Source organism: Muntiacus reevesi, chromosome 5 (genome assembly GCF_963930625.1).
Source record: "Muntiacus reevesi chromosome 5, mMunRee1.1, whole genome shotgun sequence".
NCBI lineage: Eukaryota > Metazoa > Chordata > Mammalia > Artiodactyla > Cervidae > Muntiacus > Muntiacus reevesi.
In genome coordinates this window covers 18,272,387-18,291,085 of record NC_089253.1, presented here as the reverse complement: position 1 = coordinate 18,291,085, position 18,699 = coordinate 18,272,387, and the positions used below count along the sequence as shown (strand labels likewise).

General features: G+C 37.5%; 1 protein-coding gene across 1 annotated transcript in view; it reads right to left on the bottom strand.

Moving 5' to 3' along the window:
• Positions 1–18,699, bottom strand: part of LOC136169202 (glycerophosphodiester phosphodiesterase domain-containing protein 4-like) — a 130,300-nt gene that overhangs the window by 77,829 nt on the left and 33,772 nt on the right. Inside the window, exon 10 of the mRNA XM_065937016.1 lies at positions 8,464–8,620. Coding sequence (XP_065793088.1) covers positions 8,464–8,620 — 157 coding nt within the window. The remainder of the gene's footprint in view (positions 1–8,463; positions 8,621–18,699) is intronic.

Here is an 18,699-nt window from a genome sequence, read left to right as displayed (position 1 = left end):
TCAGAATGGGTGCTACCCAAAAGTCTACAAGCAATAAATGCTGGAGAGGGTGCGGAGAAAAAGGAAACCTCTTACACTGTTGGTGGGGATGCAAACTAGTACAGCCACTGTGGAGAACAGTGTGGAGATTCCTTAAAAGAACTAGAAATAGAACTGCCATACAACCCAGCTTGAAAGAGACACATGTACCACAATGTTCATCGCAGCACTGTTTACAATAACCAGGACATGGAAGCAACCTAGATGTCCATCAGCAGACGAATGGATAAGAAAGCCGTGGTACATATACACAATGGGATATTACTCAGCTATTAAAAAGAATGCATTTGAATCAGTTCTAATGAGGTGGATGAAACTGGAGCCTATTATAAACAGTGAAGTAAGTCAGAAAGAAAAACACCAATACAGTATGTTAACACATATATATGGAATTTAGAAAGATGGTAATGATGACCCTATATGTGAGACAGCAAAGGAGACACAGATGTAAAGAACAGACTTTTGCATTCTGTAGGAGAAGGCGAGGGTGGGATGATTTGAGAGAATAGCACTGAAACATGTAGATTATCATATGTGAAACAGATCACCAGTCTAGGTTCGATGCATGAGACAGGGTGCTCAGGGCTGGTGCACTGGGATAACCATGAGGGATGGGATGGGGAGGGAGGTGGGAAGGAGTGTCAGGATGGGGAACACATGTACACCCATAGCTGATTCACATGAACATATGGCAAAAACCATCACAATATTGTAAAGTAATGAGCCTCCAATTAAAATAAATTTTAAAAAATTAAAAAAAAATTTTTTTTGAATCAGCTTAAAAAAGGGGGGAGGGGATATATGTATACCTATGGCTGATTCACGTTGAGGTTTGACAGAAAACAACAAAATTCTGTAAAGCAATTATCCTTCAATAAAAAAATAAATAAATTTTTAAACAGCAAAAGAAGCAAAATATAAATATTTGAGTAAAAATCTATGAAACTTGACAACAAAAAGCAGTAATCAATGAAATCTTCCAGTTCTTTTGACAATGTCAATGCAGTTGATATATCTCTAACCAACTGAACAGAAAGAGGAAAGAATTACAAATTATGAAAAGCAGGGATAAAAGAGGAAATATAATCACTGGTCCCACAAGCATTAAAAGGATAACTAAAAATAAACAACTCTGTCCATAAATTCAACAACTTAATGCTACAGACTAAGTCCTTAAAAGACAAAAACTATCAACAATCACTGAAGACGAGATAACCTGAAGGACATATATCTATGAATAAAACTGACTTTATAAGTAACAACCTTCCAAGACAATTTGAGGCTCAAGTGTGTTTATAGTTGAATTCTACCAAACACATAGGAAGAAATAACACCAATTCTACACAGGTTCCTCCAAGAAACAGAAGAGGACAGAACATTTTCAACTCATTTTATGAGGTCAGCATTATCATAACACCAAAACCAGACAATGACATTATCAGAAAACTGTAGACCAATAATCCCTCATGAAAATCTTGGGAATTTTAAATTGCAAATACTATAGCTTGTTAGTTATAGGAACACTATTTGGTTCAAAAAATTTATTGGAGTATAGTAGATTTACAATGTTGTGCTAGTTTCAGGTGTAAAGTGAATCTGTTATACATACATTTATCAATTATACATATACATATATCCACTCCTTCTTAAATCTTTTCCCATATATGCCCTTCAGAGTATTGAGTAGAGTTCCCTGTGTTATACAGAAGGTCCTTATTATTTATCTATTTTATATATAGTAGTGCATATTTGGGAGAAGGCAATGGCAACCCACTCTAGTACTCTTCCCTGGAAGATCCTATGGACGGAGGAGCCTGGTAGGCTGCAGTCCACGGAGTCGCGAAGAGTTGGACACGACTGAGCGACTTCACTTTCACTTTTCACTTTCATGCATGGAGAAGGAAATGGCAACCTGCTCCAGTGTTCTTGCCTGGAGAATCCCAGGGACAGAGGAGCCTGGTGGGCTGCCATCTATGGGGTCGCGCAGAGTCAGGCACGACTGAAGCGATTTCGCAGCAGCAGCAGCAGTGCATATATGTTAATCCCAATCTCCCAATTTATCCCTCCTCCATTACTCACTGGTAACTAAAAGCTTGTTCTCTACATTTGTAACTCTATTTTTGTTTTGCAGGTAAATTCATTTGTACCCCCCTTTTTTTTGATTCCACATAAAAGCACTATCATATGATACTTACCTTTCTCTAACTTACTTTACTCAATATGACAATCTCTAAGTCCCTAAATGTCAATCAATAGAGGAATGAGTAAAGAAGATATGGTCCATATATACAATGCAATATTACTCAGCCATAAAAAAGAATGGAATAATGCCATCTGCAACAACATGGCTGGAACTAGAGATTTTAATAGCTTTTTAAAAGTCCGTTTCTGTCTACAAGTCACTATCAGTCTGTCTTTTCTGAAATTTTAATGAGCAGTTTTGCTCCTGGTTTTAAGCTACATTTCCCTGCTTTTTTGCATGCCAAGAAATTTTATTATTGGCTGTTGGACACTGTGACTGTTATACTGTTAAGAGGCCTGACATTGTTGTCTCTTTTAAAGTGCAGTAAAAAAATTTTGGCAAGCATTTCGATTACTAGCAAATCAAATGGATATTGTTTAGAGCAGGTCTAAAGGCAATTTTAATAGCCTTTAATCTAGGGCTTATTTATCCCTATAGCTGAGGTGTGACCTTTCCAGAATTTTTACTAAAGGCCCCGTGTGTCCAACAAAGCCTATCTTCTAATATGGCTAGTTAGAACTTGAATATCTTCCAGATCTATGTGAGCTCTTAGAATGATTCCACTAAAAGCTTCCTAGTAGTACTCTGCCCAGCCTTGGGGAGGTTCACCCTATTTGTGTGCCTTTTAGATATCAGCAAGATACTCAAGCAGACCCCACACAGATCTCCGGAGGTCCTTCTCTGGAGAGTTCTCTCCTTTGGGTAGTCCTCCCTCAAAACTACCACCACCTCTATCTAAAAAAAAAAAAAAAAAACAATCTCTCCTCAGCTCCACAGGACCACCACGCTCTGCTTAGGTTCCTCCTGCTGTATGACAGCTAGAACATGCCTCTAGGCGCAATACGAGGGCAATCAGAATGCTCTATTATTCCTTCCTTTCACAGCTCGGCACTGACTGTTGTCCAGCATCTAAGAATGGATATTTCATATACTTTTTCTGGTTTTCTAGCTATTTATGGCAAGATGACACAGCTAACACCTGTACACTGTCATGGCCAGAAGTAGATACATCCATGCTTCATATATGGTTCAACACTATTATAAAAACTGCCCACATGTTAAGATATGGCAGAAGCTGTAAAATATAAAAAGGGAACTTTTATCATCCCAGTCAATATTTTGCAGGTAAAATAAAAATATAAATACATTTCAGAGTTTGACAATTTTTTATATTTTAAAGAATGAACTGGAAGAATCAGGAGAGATGTTAATGTTTTCAATGTCTATAACATGTTCTTACTCCTAAAGGAAACAGATCAAATCTATATAGTTATGTACTATATTCTATTAGGTAGGCTTCCTTGGTGGCTCAAATGGTAAAGAATCTGCTTGCAGTGTGGGAGATCTGGGTTTGATCTCTGGGTTGGAAAGAATTCCTGGAGAAATAAATGGCAACCCCCTCCAGTATTCTTGCCTAGAGAATCACATGGACAGAGGAGCCTGGAGGGCCACAGTGCATGGGGTCACAAAGAGTCACACTAACAGACTACTATATTCTATTAGTGTTTTATTTTCCTTTCTGACACTGTTGTTTACTATAATAAATTAAACAGATTCAATTTAGTCATCAAGAGGTTTCTTCTTTCTTCCCATGATTGTCTGAAGGTTTTTTTTATATAAGATACAGATCAAAAATTGGAAAGGCTAGACTCAAAATCTTGTTTGAAAGGACTGTACAGACACTCTTATCTTTTGATACACAAAGAACAAACTCATGAAAACGCTTCCTAGTGTAAGCTGACACTGTTCTCTCAATCAGACACCAATCCATCTTATCAGAGGACTGAGGCAGAATTTCAAAGATTAAGTTTTAGAGCAGAAGTGGTTAACTTCATGGAAGCACACTGATAACCCTAAACATAGCAGGACATTACCCATGCCAGACTGAATGAACTGATGAGGTCAATCTAATCATGCTAATTCATTTTGGAACTTTATTGGTACTCTTTTTAATATTCTATTTTCTATTAGGCATATGAGAAAACCCATTCTCTTTTTTACTTTCCTCTAATTCTTACCTTGTGAAAAACATTCTTTGTATTTATTGATAGTATCTTATTTTCACCATCCCTCAGAATTCAGGTACAAATACTTTTTACTGAGTCTTTATGTCTCATGACAATGTAATCATTTCCATGAGCTTAAATAAAAATCTGTCCTTTCACTGGGATATTACTGAACAAATTGATTGCATAATCAAAGCCATACATAATGGACGATATTTGAGAATACATTTCATTCAGTATGATATGGCAAGTCCCCCGTCCCCACTAAGGACACAGATAAAATTGGTATTTGGACCAATGCCTACCAGCCTTCCTAGGCAAACTGCTTCATGTCCATTGTTGTACACTGTCCCAGCATTACAAATAGTAAGAAAACCACTGACTTGCAAGAAAAGGAGAGAGGAATTTGTCCACATTTGTAAGTGCAGAGGTGAAACCTGGCATAAATGAATTTAGTTTGTAAATAATAGTGATAAAAAGACCTCTGGAATAATAGAGACTGCTAAAAATAAAATTCTAGACGCTTTACAAACTTTGTGATGGAACCTAATTTAAGTGGCCTGAGCAGTTGTCTAATATGATCTGACTCTAGATTTGCTAGAGTTAGATCTGACTCTAGAGCTAACAAGGAACCTTATGTGTGTTAAGTGACTGTTTTAACTACACCGATGGAAGTTAATGAAGCCACATGATGCAAAATCACAATGAGACCAGTCTCTACTCTATAGAAGTTATTAATGATCCCAAGAGGAGACTTACATTATTCAAAACTTAGCAATAAGGCAAAAGATAATATCATGGTAACACACTGTTTAACAAGCACACCTAAGGGTCATCTGACTCTTAAGGAAATGTACCTTTCTTTGAATTACCGTGTTCTACTGATTAGGGTCAGACTATGTAAAGTTAGATAGTGACTTGTAGACAACTAATAAAAGTGGAAATGATTTTTGTCCAAGAGATGTACATGATTTTTTATAAAAAGGATAACTCCAAAAGTATGTCTTCATTGCCATACAGTATATTAACAAGGTAACATACTAGGTTTGTATCCAACTTAACAATATGATTTCAGCATTTCTTTGTTGCTCTGACTATAGGCATAATGAGTTCTTACATATTTTAAGTGTCGTTCTGCTTATTTCATTAATGTGTTAAATAAGATTATAATCTGCTCACTATATGCATGAGCATTACATTTTTATACTTTTGAGATTTTTTGAGGTTGAAGCTTTTTAACTGTGGTGCTAGAGAAGACCTCTGAAAGTCCCTTGGACTGCAAGGAGATCAAATCAATCAATCTTAAAGGAAATCAACCCTTAAGGTTCATTGGAAGGACTGATGCTGAAGCTGAAACTCCAATACTTTGGACACCTGATTCAAAGAGATGACTCACTGGAAAAGTCCCTGGTGCTGGGAAAGATTGAGGGCAGGAGAAGGGGGCGACAGAGGATGAGATGGTTGGATGGCATCACTGACTCAATGGACATGAGTTGGAGCAACCTCTGGGAGATGGTGAAGGACAGGAAAGCCTGGTGTGCTGCAGTCCATGGGGTCACAAAAAGTCGGACATGACTTAGCAACTGAACAACTTTAGAGATTTATATTTTCACAAAAGGATATAAAAATGCTCCACAGAAATGTTGGCTTTACTAGTAAAATAAGAACTCAGCTGATCTTCCCGGGGCAATTTGCAGAACTTCTGTATCTCTTTTTATTTCATTATTCAGTTCAGTTTAGTCGCTCAGTCATGTCCAACTCTTTGTGACCCCATGGACTGCAGCCCACCAGGCTTCCCTGTCCATCACCAACTCCCAGAGCTTGCTCAAACTTATGTCCATTGAGTCGGTGATGCCATCCAACCATCTCATCCTCTGTCATCCCCTTCTCCTTCTGCCTTCAAACTTTCCCAGCATCCAGGTCTTTTCCAATGAGTCAGTTCTTCGCATCAGGTGGCGAAAGTATTGGAGTTTCAGCTTCAGCATCAGTCCTTGAAATGAATATTCATGTACCGGAAAAACCACACATGACTACTAGAAAAACCATTATAGATCAGGCTCATTTTCACAAGCAATCTCAAGAATAATAACTATACCAAAAAATATAAGTTGTGCCCGACTCCTTGCGACCCCATGGACTGTAGCCTGCCAGGCTCCTCTGTCCATGGGATTTTCCAGGAGTGGGTTGCCATTTCCTTCTCTAGGGGGTCTTCCAGACCCAAGGATTGAACTTGAGTCTCCTGCACTGCAGGCAGACTCTTTACCACTGAATCACCAAGGAAGCCCTCAAATAGATCAGTTGATCTTCCAGGGACAATTCCCAGAACTTCTATATCTATTTTTATTTCACTATAGGTCAAACTATTTAATTTTCACAAGTAATCTCAAGAATAATAACTTTACCGTCAGATAGTAATCAACTCACCACCACCACCAATCCATAACTATACCCAACCAAAAAAAGAGAACCCAGAAAAACCTTCGCAAATGAAAGAATTTCTTTGCTCTGAAAAATTATCCAATCTTACAAACCTTTTAAATAATGTGCCAACACCACTTTGACTACTTCTGACCACACAGCATGCAAGCAAAGAAAGCTCTACAAACGAACCTAAAAATAAAGCCCCCTAGATAATCATATTTGAAGTCAAGGTTTCAGAATACTCTTCAGTGACCAGACTAAAGGTATAACTAAACACTTGCAAACACACCACCTAGATAAAATAAAACTATTAATCCTAAAACATACAGATAACATTACTAAAATAACATATCCTATCCCACCACTTAGGTCAGTATGACTTTTACAAACCAAAAATTACACAACAAATATTCTAACAGCTTCTCATTTGGAATACATACTTGCCAAAACATTACCTATGGTTATCAGGGCTTCCATAGGTGGCACTAGTGGTAAAGAACCCATCTGCTGAAGCAGGAGATTTAAGAGATGTGGGTTTCTTCCCAAACCCTGGGTTTCATGGAGGTTCAGTTGTTGAATCTGCTTTCCAATGTATGGTATTCTTGACTGGAAAAACCCATTGGCAGAGGAGCCTGGACGGCTACAGCCCAAAGGGTCACAAAGAGTCGGATACAAATGAAGTGACTTAGCCCATGGCTAATTAAACCAATATATATTGTCCATACTATTGGAGTCTCTCTAGTCTGTATATTTCTATTTATTCATGTATGATGAGACATATACAGAGCCTACATACACACAGAAACCTGGAATATCAGATGTATCCCTTTATTTCTCACATGGAAACAGCATTTATAGGCTACGTACTCATATGAGAATAAGTATTCTGAGGTGATACAATCATTACAAATCAATGTTCAGCTATCCCTTACAGTAACACTTGTTGAAAGACTTTTAAGTGGATAAGTATTTCTTGATGTAAGTCTTTACTTTTCACTTTTAACATGACAAAGGGTCAAATCGGTCTTCAGGATTAACATCAAATATAAATAAATTCCATTCCCTCTAGTACATAATCAAAAATCCCTGAAGATTTACTTCACAACTACCTGATAGGAGAGCCGTTACCACAGCTGACCTCTAACTATTGTAGCTCTGCTGCCATAGGTACCAGCAATATGAGTGCCTGCTGTCTGTGCTGCTCAGATGTTTGTTGTCAAAATCAGACTGAAAATGAGTATATCTGATTGGTGAAACCTAGGTCACATGGATTCCCTGTAGACATGATAACCTGGAAAATGTAAGTTGCTTTTTCTTTAACTATTTTCAGAAGGCAGGCTTGACTTTTATCAGATTTAAATCTGACTTTCTATTCAGGATAATTCTAAATTCTCTAACTTGTTATTTAAACACTGCCAGGAATCAAACTCGGGTCTCCCACATTGCAGGCAGATTGTTTACCATCTGAGCCACCAGGGAAGCCCTAAGTTCAAGAAATTCTTGGATAAAAAGGAAGTAAATAACAAGAATAAGTTTAAGGCTTGTTTGCAGAATTTCCAGCAGCAATTTGACTGACTACATTACTGGAATAACATTCCTGCGAAGTCTAACTATAGTCACGCTACCAAACTGGGATGAAATTGTGTGCACACTTGCCTATCCTCATCTAAAGGCTTTATCTCCAGGAGCAGCACACGACCTCATAAGGAAGAGGGAGTTCAAGGCAGGTTTCTTCAAGTGGAGAATGTGTCTTACCAGAGCTTGTGAAAACCATTTGCCTGCATTCAGAGTCGACAGGAAATCCCAATCAAATAAGGAAGGGTGTGTCAAGGAGGCATTTGGCAGGACCTCCTTGATATTGGTTGTTCTTCTCAGGTCAGAGTCATGCATGAGGAAAGGCACATGATCATAACTGCAGGCAGAGGGGGAGAAGAGCGAAAGAGGTGGATAGGCTGAATTCAGCACTCTGGCAGACAGGGTTCTCAGAAAGCCTATCAAGCTCACAAGTCTTACTAGGTTCCTTACTCCCTCCCTTGTCTTAGCAGAGGATTAAGTACAGGAATTTATACTGTAATATACTGTATACTGTAACTTATACTGTACTGTAAAATATTGACATGTTTCTGCCCAAGGAAGCAATCTTCTGTAATGTCCAACAAGCCTGCTGCGCTGTGCTTAGTTGCTCAGTCGTGTCTGACTCTCTGTGAACCCATGGACTGGATCCCGCCAGGCTCCTCTGTCTAGGGGGATTCTCCAGGCAAGAATATTGCAGTGACTTGCCATGCCCTCCTCCAGGGATCTTCCTGACCCAAGTATCAAACCTGGGTTTCCTGCGCTGCAGGCTGACTACCGTCTGAGCCACCAGGAAAGCTCCAATAAGTCTATTAGCTATGGTGAAAGAGTAGCCTTCCTATCCAGGGAATTTATGGATCTAGAAAATAATAGGTAGAGCAGTCATCTGAGAGTAAAGTAAGTGAGAAGTGAATGCGGCAAGGTCCTGAAGTCCCTAGAACCATACTAAGCAGGCACCTACACAATCTTCCTATGTTTTTCTGATTCATTTCCCAACTGGCAACTGCCCTGAGTATTTCTGGTCCTAGATTCTCATATCAGGTGGCATCATTAGAAAAGTTTATTATCTGAAAACTTCTGTTACCAGCTATTTGCCTTGAAGAATCTGTTTTTATGAAAATCTCTTTCTTTATGATTAAAATATACATGAGAACTCTGTAATGATCATTAAGGAGTAACAGGATTGAGACCTAGCCCCCTCCCCATAAACAACTAGAAAACTGGACAAAACAAGAGAATTAACTTTTGTAGGAAGTGGACAATGGGGAGCATAGTGTAATTATTTCTGAGAAAAGGCAAACAAATGAAATGGGCTTTACCATTACCCAAGCTTCCTTCTTGCAGGTAAATACTGGAATGTGGCATGGGGCAAGGTGGACATGCATGATAAGTCGATTCAAGTTGGGTCTCACTCTTTGCAACCCTGTGAACTGCAGCCCAGCAGGCTCCTCTGTCCATGGGATTCTCCAGGCAAGAATACCAGAATGGGTTGCCATGCCCTCCTCCAGGGGATCTTCCTGACTCTGGAATCAAACCTGAGCTCATACATTTCCTACATTGGCAGGCGGGTTCTTTACCACTAGCACCACCAGGGAAGCCCATGGAGCAAGGAGGGGAGCATCTAATAAGTACCCAGCTACAGTACTGAAATGAGAAGAAGACGAGAAGACTAAGGAGAGGTCAAGAAAGCTAGAATTTATTGGCTAGAGTCCCACTGGGAATGGAGGTATGCAAAAAGAAAGCATTCTGGAAAAATATGTACAAGGATCCCTTGAAGTATGGCTAAATATCAATTTGTAAATGTACAGAGTAAAACTCTTATGGAGTTTGCCAAGAATAACTTCCAAGAAAAGGAAAATAACCAGAAAGTTCTAAGACAATTTACAGAGCTCACAAAGGGATGTAACTCATTCAAGTTCTATCAGTGGCATGACCTCAGTAATAACAAGGATACACCTTTGAGATGGGAATGATTTAGAACTAGAATTACTTTAGAATCTCCATAAAAGAACTTAAAAACAATCCTCCAAAGGATCAAACTAGTCTGGAAGTAACTTAATTGCCTGCTAGAATAAGCACCAAATTCTTTACTGGAATACAAAAAATATACCACCCAGAATGGTAAAGTCACAATGTCTGGCTTATAACCAAAATTTACCAGATGTATAACAAAGTATAAAAATGTAACATAACCTAGAGAAATTACTCAGTAAAGACAAACTTGGAAATGACAGAGGTGACAGAATTAGTAAACAAGAATATTAAATCAAGATAAAAAATATAGATGATGTAGGTAATAGATGCAAAGGAACACAAGAACATATAAAGACAGAACTCTAAGAGTTGAAAAAGAAATAAATGGAAATTCTAGAGATAAAAAATATAACTGAAATGAAAATTTCACTAAATGAATTTAACAGCATATTTGATATTACAGATGATGTTAAGATCAGTGAATTTGAAGGTGCAGCAGTAGTCTATCCAAATGAACTGTAAGATCATATCAAGCAGGATTATATATGTGCAGTTGCAGTCCTAAAAAGAGGGGAGGAACAGAAAAAAATCTGAGGAAGTAAAAGTAAAAAGTTCAAAAATTTATAAAAGTTGGGCACCAACAGATCCAACAACACTGATGAATGCCAAGAAAAGTAAATGTAGGAGGACACGCACACAGGCACATACCCCACACTATGTGCATGTGTATATGACTGGTGAAAATTGATAAGGAAAAGAAAATTGTAAAAGGAGCCACAGGGAAAGAAAATACATATTTAGAGAGAAACAAAGATAAGTATATAGCAGACTTTTCAACAAAAATATGAGATACAGAAAACAATGAAACAACGTATTTTAAATGGTGAAGGAAGAAAACAACTATCAACTTAAAATTCATCAAAAATGAAAGAAGAGATGATGCTGAGAAGATGACAGAGTACAAAGCACCAGGAATGTCTCCCCACCTAGACAGCAACTGCATTCGAAGACTGTCTGATGTAATTCTCTTGGAGGTTTGGAGTATATGAAAGGCTTTCAACTTCCACAGGAAAACTCAGGTGTAGACTGGGGTTGACTTCAGTCAGTTTCAACTCTTAGCACAATAGCGGCTACCCATTACCCACCCCTATTCACATGGCAGACAACTGTGGACAGGTTCCTGGAGTGACTTGCACAGCAGCCGGTGAGTGCCAGGGTGGCAAAAAAAATCCTCTATTCCAAATACAGGGTTTCTCTGCTCTGGTCACTGGGTACTTCTTGTCACAAAGGAGCAAAGAGATAAGACTGTTGTTGCACCTTCTTCTGCTGTTGCAAAGCCCTAGCCCTCTAACAGAAATGACTTTCACAAGATTTAAAGGGCAGCACCCTTTTCAACCCTCATTTATGTTTCTCCTTTTCTCCTATTGTAAATCAGTCATTAAACAGTAGCTTTATATTAAGCAATCTACATTAAAAAATTAAAATATTAAAAATATCTGTACATACAAAGAGAAATTAGAAAGTGACCATACATGGCCAAGGGAAGACCAGAAAAACCTGAAAAACACTCAAGTTTACACCTCAGGCTGATCCACGGCATAGAGACATCTAATAAAAATTAAAACAACAACAAAACCCAGCAAACCCAAAGGAAGGGGGACAATCTAATTTCCAGCATTACCATACTACTCATCTCAAATGCCCAGTTTTTAATCAAATTAAAAAAAAAAAATCACAAGACTGACAAAAAGAAAGTATGGCCCATTCAAAGGAAAAAAATCTACAAGAACTGTCCCTGAGAAAAAGCTAATGGTGTATATACTAGATAAAAATTTTAAAACAATCATATTAAAGACACTGAAAGAACTAAAGAAAGATGTGGATAAACTCAACAAAATAATGTATGAACAAAATGGGAATATTAATAAAGAGATTTCTTAAACCCGAAAAATAAACCAAAAAATTACAGAGCTAAAAAGTACAATAACTGAAATGAGAAACTGACTACAGGGATTCAAAGGCAGATTTAAACAGGCAAAAGGAAAACTCACTGAACTAAAAGATAAGACAATACAACTTATTGAATATAAGAATAAAAAAAGATTGTGTAAGAGTTAACAGACTCTAAAGGATACCCCAATATCAAAGCCAGACAAACTTACAAGAAAATAAAATTACAGAACAATATCCCTTATGAACACTGATGTAAAAAAACCTCAATAAAATATCAAATAAAACTCAGCAGTATATTCAAAAGGATTGTATGTGAGATTTAGTCCCAAAATTCAAGAATGTTATTGAAATCCATCAATGTAATAAACCACATTAAAAGAATGAAAAAAAAAAACACAATTATTTCAAGTGATACAGAAAAGGAATTTGACAACATTTAACACCCTTTAATGATAAACATTCTCATTAAGCTAAAAATAGAAACTATACCAAAGTAATAAAAGACATATATGAAAAAGCCATGGCAAACACCATATTCAATGTTGAATGACAAAAAGCTTTTCCTCTAAAATTAGGAACAAGGTAAGGTAGTGTGCTTTTGGCACTTTTACTCAAAGTGACGCTAAAAGTTCTAGCCAGAGCAATTGAGCATCACAGAGAAATAAAATGGATCCAGGTTGGAATGGAAGAACCTAAAATTACTTCTGTTTTCATATGGTATTATCTTATATGCTGCCTTCATGGATCATAGTCTTGTCATTGGTGAAGGGGCCTGCATAACTTCAATGAAGCTATGAGCCATGGCATGCCATGCCATGCCACCCAAGACAAATGAATCACTGTGGACAGTCCTGACAAAATGTCACTGAGAAAGGAGTGGCAAACCACATCAGTATTCTTGCCTCAAGAACCCCATGAACATTAAGAGTATGAAAAAGCAAAATGATATGACACTGCAGATGAGCCCCCCAGGTCAGAAGGTGTCCAATATGCTACCTGAAAAGAGCAGAGGGCAGTTACCAATAGCTCCAGAAAGAATGAAGCTGCTGGGTTAAAGCGAAAAGGACGCTCAGTTGTGGATGTGTCTGGAGGTGAAAATAAAGTCCGATGCTGCAAAGACTAATACAGCATAGGAACCTGAAATGTTAGGTCCATGAATCAAGGTAAATTGGATGTGGTCAAACAGAAGATGGCAAGAGTGAACACTGACATCTTAGGAATCAAAGAACTAAAATGGACAGGAATGGGCAAATTTAATTCAGATAACCATTATATTTACTACTCTGAGCAAGAATACCTTAGAAGAAATGGAGTAGCCCTCACAGTCAATGAAAGAATACAAAATGCAGTACTTGGGGGCAATCTCAAAAACAACAGAATATTCTCAGTTCATTTCCAAGGCAAACCATTCAATATCACAGTAATCCAAGTCTATGCCCCAACCAGTAATGCCCCAAGAGCTGAAGTTGACCAGTTCTATGAAGACCTACAAGACCTTCTAAAACTAACATCATCTTTCTAAATTCCATATATATGTGTTAGTATGCTGTAGTGTTCTTTATCTTTCTGGCTTACTTCATTCTGTATAACCCTATATGCAAAACAGAAAAAGAGACACAGAAGTACAGAACAGACTTTTGAACTCTGCGGAAGAAGGTGAGGGTGGGATGTTTCAAAAGAACAGCATGTATATTATCTATGGTGAAACAGATCACTAGCCCAGGTGAGATGCATGAGACAAGTGCTCGGGCCTGGTGCACTGGGAGGACCCAGAGGAGTCGGGTGGAGAGGGAGGTGGGAGGGAGGATCGGGATGGGGAATACGTGTAACTCTATGGCTGATTCGTGTCAATGTATGACAAAACCCACTGAAATGTTGTGAAGTAATTGGCCTCCAACTAATAAAATAAAATTAAAAAAAAAAAAACTAACATCAAAAAAAGATGTCCTTTTCATCACAGAAGATTGGAATGCAAAAATAGGAAGAGATACCTGGAGTAACTGGCAAGTTTCGCCTCGGAGTACAAATTGAAGCAGGACAAAGGCTAACAGAGTTTTGCCAAGAGAACACGCTCGTCATGGTAAAACCCTCTTCCAACAACACAAAAGATGACCACACATAGACATCACCTACAGGTCAATACTAAAATCAGATTGCTTATATTCTTTGCACATGAAGATGGAGAAGCTCTATACACTCAGCAAAAACAAGACCTGGAGCTGACTGTGGTTCAGATTATAAGCTCCTTATTGAAAACGTCAGGCTTAAATTGAAGAAAGGAAAACCTCTAGGCCATTCAGGTATGACCTAAATCACATCCCTTATGACTGACTATACAGTGGAGGTGACAAATAGATTCAAGGGATTAGATCTGGTAGACAGAGTGCCTGAAGAACTATGCAGAGAGGTTTGTAACAGTGTATAGGAGGCAGAGACTAAAACCATCCCAAAGAAAAAGAAATGCAAGAAGGCAGAGTGGTTGTCTGAGGAGGCTTTACAAATAGCTGAGACAAGAAGAGAAATGAAAAGCAAGGTAGGAAGGGAAAGATAAACCCAACTGAATGCAGAGTTCAAGAAAATAGCAAGAAGAGATAAGAAAGTCTTCTTTATGAACAAGAAGAAGAACTGTAGAGAAAAACAACAGAATGGGAAAGATTAGAGATCTCATCAAGAAAGCTAGAGATACCAAGGGAACATTTTTGTAAGGATGGGCACAATAAAGGACAGAAATGTAAGCACCTAATGGAAGCAGAAGAGATTAAGAAGAGGTGGCAAGAATACACAGAGGAACTATTCAAAAAATTGTCTTAATGACCAGGATAACCATGATGGTTTGTCTAGAGCCAGTCATCCTAGAGTGTGAAGTCAAGTGGGCCTTAGGAAGCATCACTACAAACAAAGCTAGTGGAGGTGATGGAATTCCAGTTGAGCTATTTCAAATCCTAAAAGATGATGCTGTGAAAGTGCTGCAGTCAATACACCAGTAAATTTGGAAAAGTCAGCAGTGGCCACAGGATTGGAAAAGGTCAGTTTTCATTCCAATCTCAAAGAAGAACAGTGCCAGAGAATGTTCAAACTACCCGAAAAATTGCATTCATTTTGCATGCTAGTAAGGTCATGCTCAAAATCCTTCAAACTAAGCTTCAGTAGTAAATGAACCAAGAACTTCCAGATGTACAAGGTGGGTTTATAAAAGGCAGAGGAACCAGAGATCAAATTGCCAACATTTGTTGGATCATAAAGTAAGCAAGGGGAACTCCAGAAAAACATCAACTTCTGCTTCATTGACTACACTAAAGCCTTTGACTGTGCAGATCACAACAAACTGTGGAAAATTCTTAAGAGATGGGAATACCAGACCATCTTACCTGTGGCCTGAGAAACTTGTATGTGGGTCAAGAAGCAACAGTTTGAACCTTACATAGAACAAATGACTGGTTCAAAAGTGGGAAAAGAATAAGAGTTATATACTGGCACCCTGTTTCACTTATATGCAGAGCATATCATGCAAAATGCAGAGCTGGATGAATCACAAGTTAGAATCAAGGCTGCTGTGAAAAATATCAACAACCTCAGATGTGAAGATTTTACCACCCTTATGGCAGAAAGCAAAGAGGAACTAAAGAGCCTCTTGATGAAGATGAAAGAGGACAGTGAAAAAGCTGGCTTAAAACTCAACATTCAAAAACTAAGATCATGGCATCTGGGCTCATCACTTCATAGCAAACAGAAGGGGAAAAACTGGAAACAGTGGCAGATTTTATTTTCCTGGCCTCCAAAATCACTGCGGACAGTGACTTCAGCCAAGAAATTAAAAGATACTTGCCCCTGGAAGGAAAGCTATGACAAACCTAGACAGTGTATTAAAAAGCAGAGACATTACTTTGCTGACAAAAGTCTGAGTAGTGCAATGAATTTTTATTTTTATCCCTGTGCCCAATTTTAGAGTAAAAAAAAAAAGTCTGTATAGTCAAAGCTATGGTTTTTCCAGTAGTCATATACAGATGTGAGAGTTGAACCATAAAGAAGTTTGAGTGCCAAAGAATTGATGCTTTCAAACTACAGTGCTAGAGAGTCCCCTGGATTGTAAGAAAATCAAACCAGTCAATCCTAAAGGAAATCAACCCTGAATATTGACTGAAGGGACTAATGCTGAAGCTATATACTTTGGTCACTTGATACGAAGAGCCAACTCACTGGAAAAGACCCTGATGCTGGGAAAGACTGAAAGCAAAAAGAGAAGAGGGCAGCAGAGATGAGACAATTAGATACCATCACCAACTCAATGCATATGAATTTGAGCAAACTCTGGGAGATAGTGAAGGATAGGGGAGCCTGGCAAGCTGCTGTCCACAGGGCCACAAAGAGTCAGACGTGACAATGACTGAACAACAAAAATTCTTATATGCAGAAAAGCCTAAAATTTCCTTAACAAAAAGAAACAGAATAAATAAATTCCACAAAACAGCAATACCAAGGAAACATCCAAAAATCAGTTGCATTTCTATGCACTAAGAATGAAAAATCTGTGTACAGGTTCATGGAATAACTTGCAAAGCATGGTAAGACTCAGGGTGTCAAAAAGAGATCCTATACTCCAAATAAAAGAAATCTCCACTCTGGTCACTAATTACAGAAATTACAAAAACAATGTTATTTAAAATGGATTCAAAAAGAAAAAAATACTTAAAAGAATGAATTTAAAACAAAGCAGGTGAAAGATTTATGCAATGAAAACAAGAAAATATTTCTGAAAGAAGTGGAGGAAGACACAGATAAATGTAAACACATCCAAGGTTCACTGATTGAAAAAATTAACATTGTTAATATGTTACTATTAACCAAAGCAATGAGAAGATTCATGCAACTCCAATCAAAATCTCAGTGACTTCCCCCTAGTTTTATTCAAATATACTTTACATACAGCACACAAGAGTTCCTTTCTCTCCACATCCTTGCCAATATTTGTAATTTGTTATCTTTTTGTTAATAGCCATTCTGACATGTGTGAGGGGATATCTCATTGTGATTTTGATTTGCATTTTCCTGTTGATTAGTGATATAGAGTATCTTTTCATATGTCTGTTGGCCACATATCTCCTTTAAAAAAATGTCTATTCCGGTCCTTTGTTCATTTTTTAGTTGGTTGTTTCTTTGATGCTGACTTCTATGAGTTCTTTATATACTTTAAGATATTAATCACTTGTCAGATATGTCATTTGCAAATATCTTCTCCCATTCAGTACACAGATTTTTCAATTTGTTGAGTTTCCTTCACTGAGAAAAAGCTTTTTTCATTTGATGTTGTCTCATTTATTTTTGCTTCTATTTCCTTAGCCTAACGAAACAGACCTCCCTTCAAAATTCCAAGACTTAAGTCAAACAGTACATTACCTATGTTTTCTTCTACAAGTTTACGTTTTATAATCTTACACATTAGACTTTAACTCATTTTGAGTTTATTTTGTATATGGTGTGAGAAAGTGGTACAGTTTTCCCAACACCATTTTTTGAAGAGTCTTTCCTTTCCCCAATGCATATTTTAGTCTCCATGTATATATATTAACTGCCCATATAACTATGGACTCATTTCTGGGCTCTCTATTCTGTTCCACTGATCTATGTGTGTTTTTGTGCCTACATCATCTTGTTTTGATTACTGTAGCTCTACAGTACACTTTGGAGGGACTCCTCCATCTTAAGACTGTTTTGGGTACTCAGAGGTTTTCTGTGTTCCCATAAAAATTTTGGAATTATTTGTTCTAGATCTGTGAAAAATTCAGTTGACATTTTAATAGAGATTGCACTGAATCTGTAGATTTCATCGGGTTGGTATGGTCATTTTAACATTATTAATTCTTTCAGTCCACGAGCATGGTGTATCTTTCCATACTTCTCTGTCATCTGCAGTTTAATTTATTATGTCTTGCAGTTTTCAAAGTGTAGATGTTTTAGCTCCTTAGTAAGATTTGTTTCCAAGTATTCTACTTTTTTTGATGTCATTGTGAATGGGATTATTTTAATTTCTCTTTCTGATAGTTCTTTTAGTATATAGAAATGCAATATATTTCTGTGCATTAATTCCATAGCCTGATACTTTACCAAATTCATTAATGAGTCATTGATAGGTCCATAGCAAGCTCTTCTGCTCCTTTATATTTCTGTGCTGTTTGTGGTTAAGTTTCCCTTAATCATTTCTGACTTTATTGATTTAGGGTTGTTTTTTTTTTCTTGAAGATTTAGGCTAAAGATTTAACAATCTTGTGTCTCTTTTCAAAGAACCAGTTCATACTTTCGGTGATTGTTTTTGTTGCTTTATAATTTCTCTCTTACTTATTTCTGCTCTCAGCTTTATGATTTTTCTTAACTTTTGAGTTTTGTTTGATATTCTTTTTCTAATCATTTTAGGTGTAAGGTTATGTTATTTACTTATTGTTTCCTAAGGTTGGCTTGTAGTACTACAAACTTCTGTCTTAAAACTGCTTTTGCTAC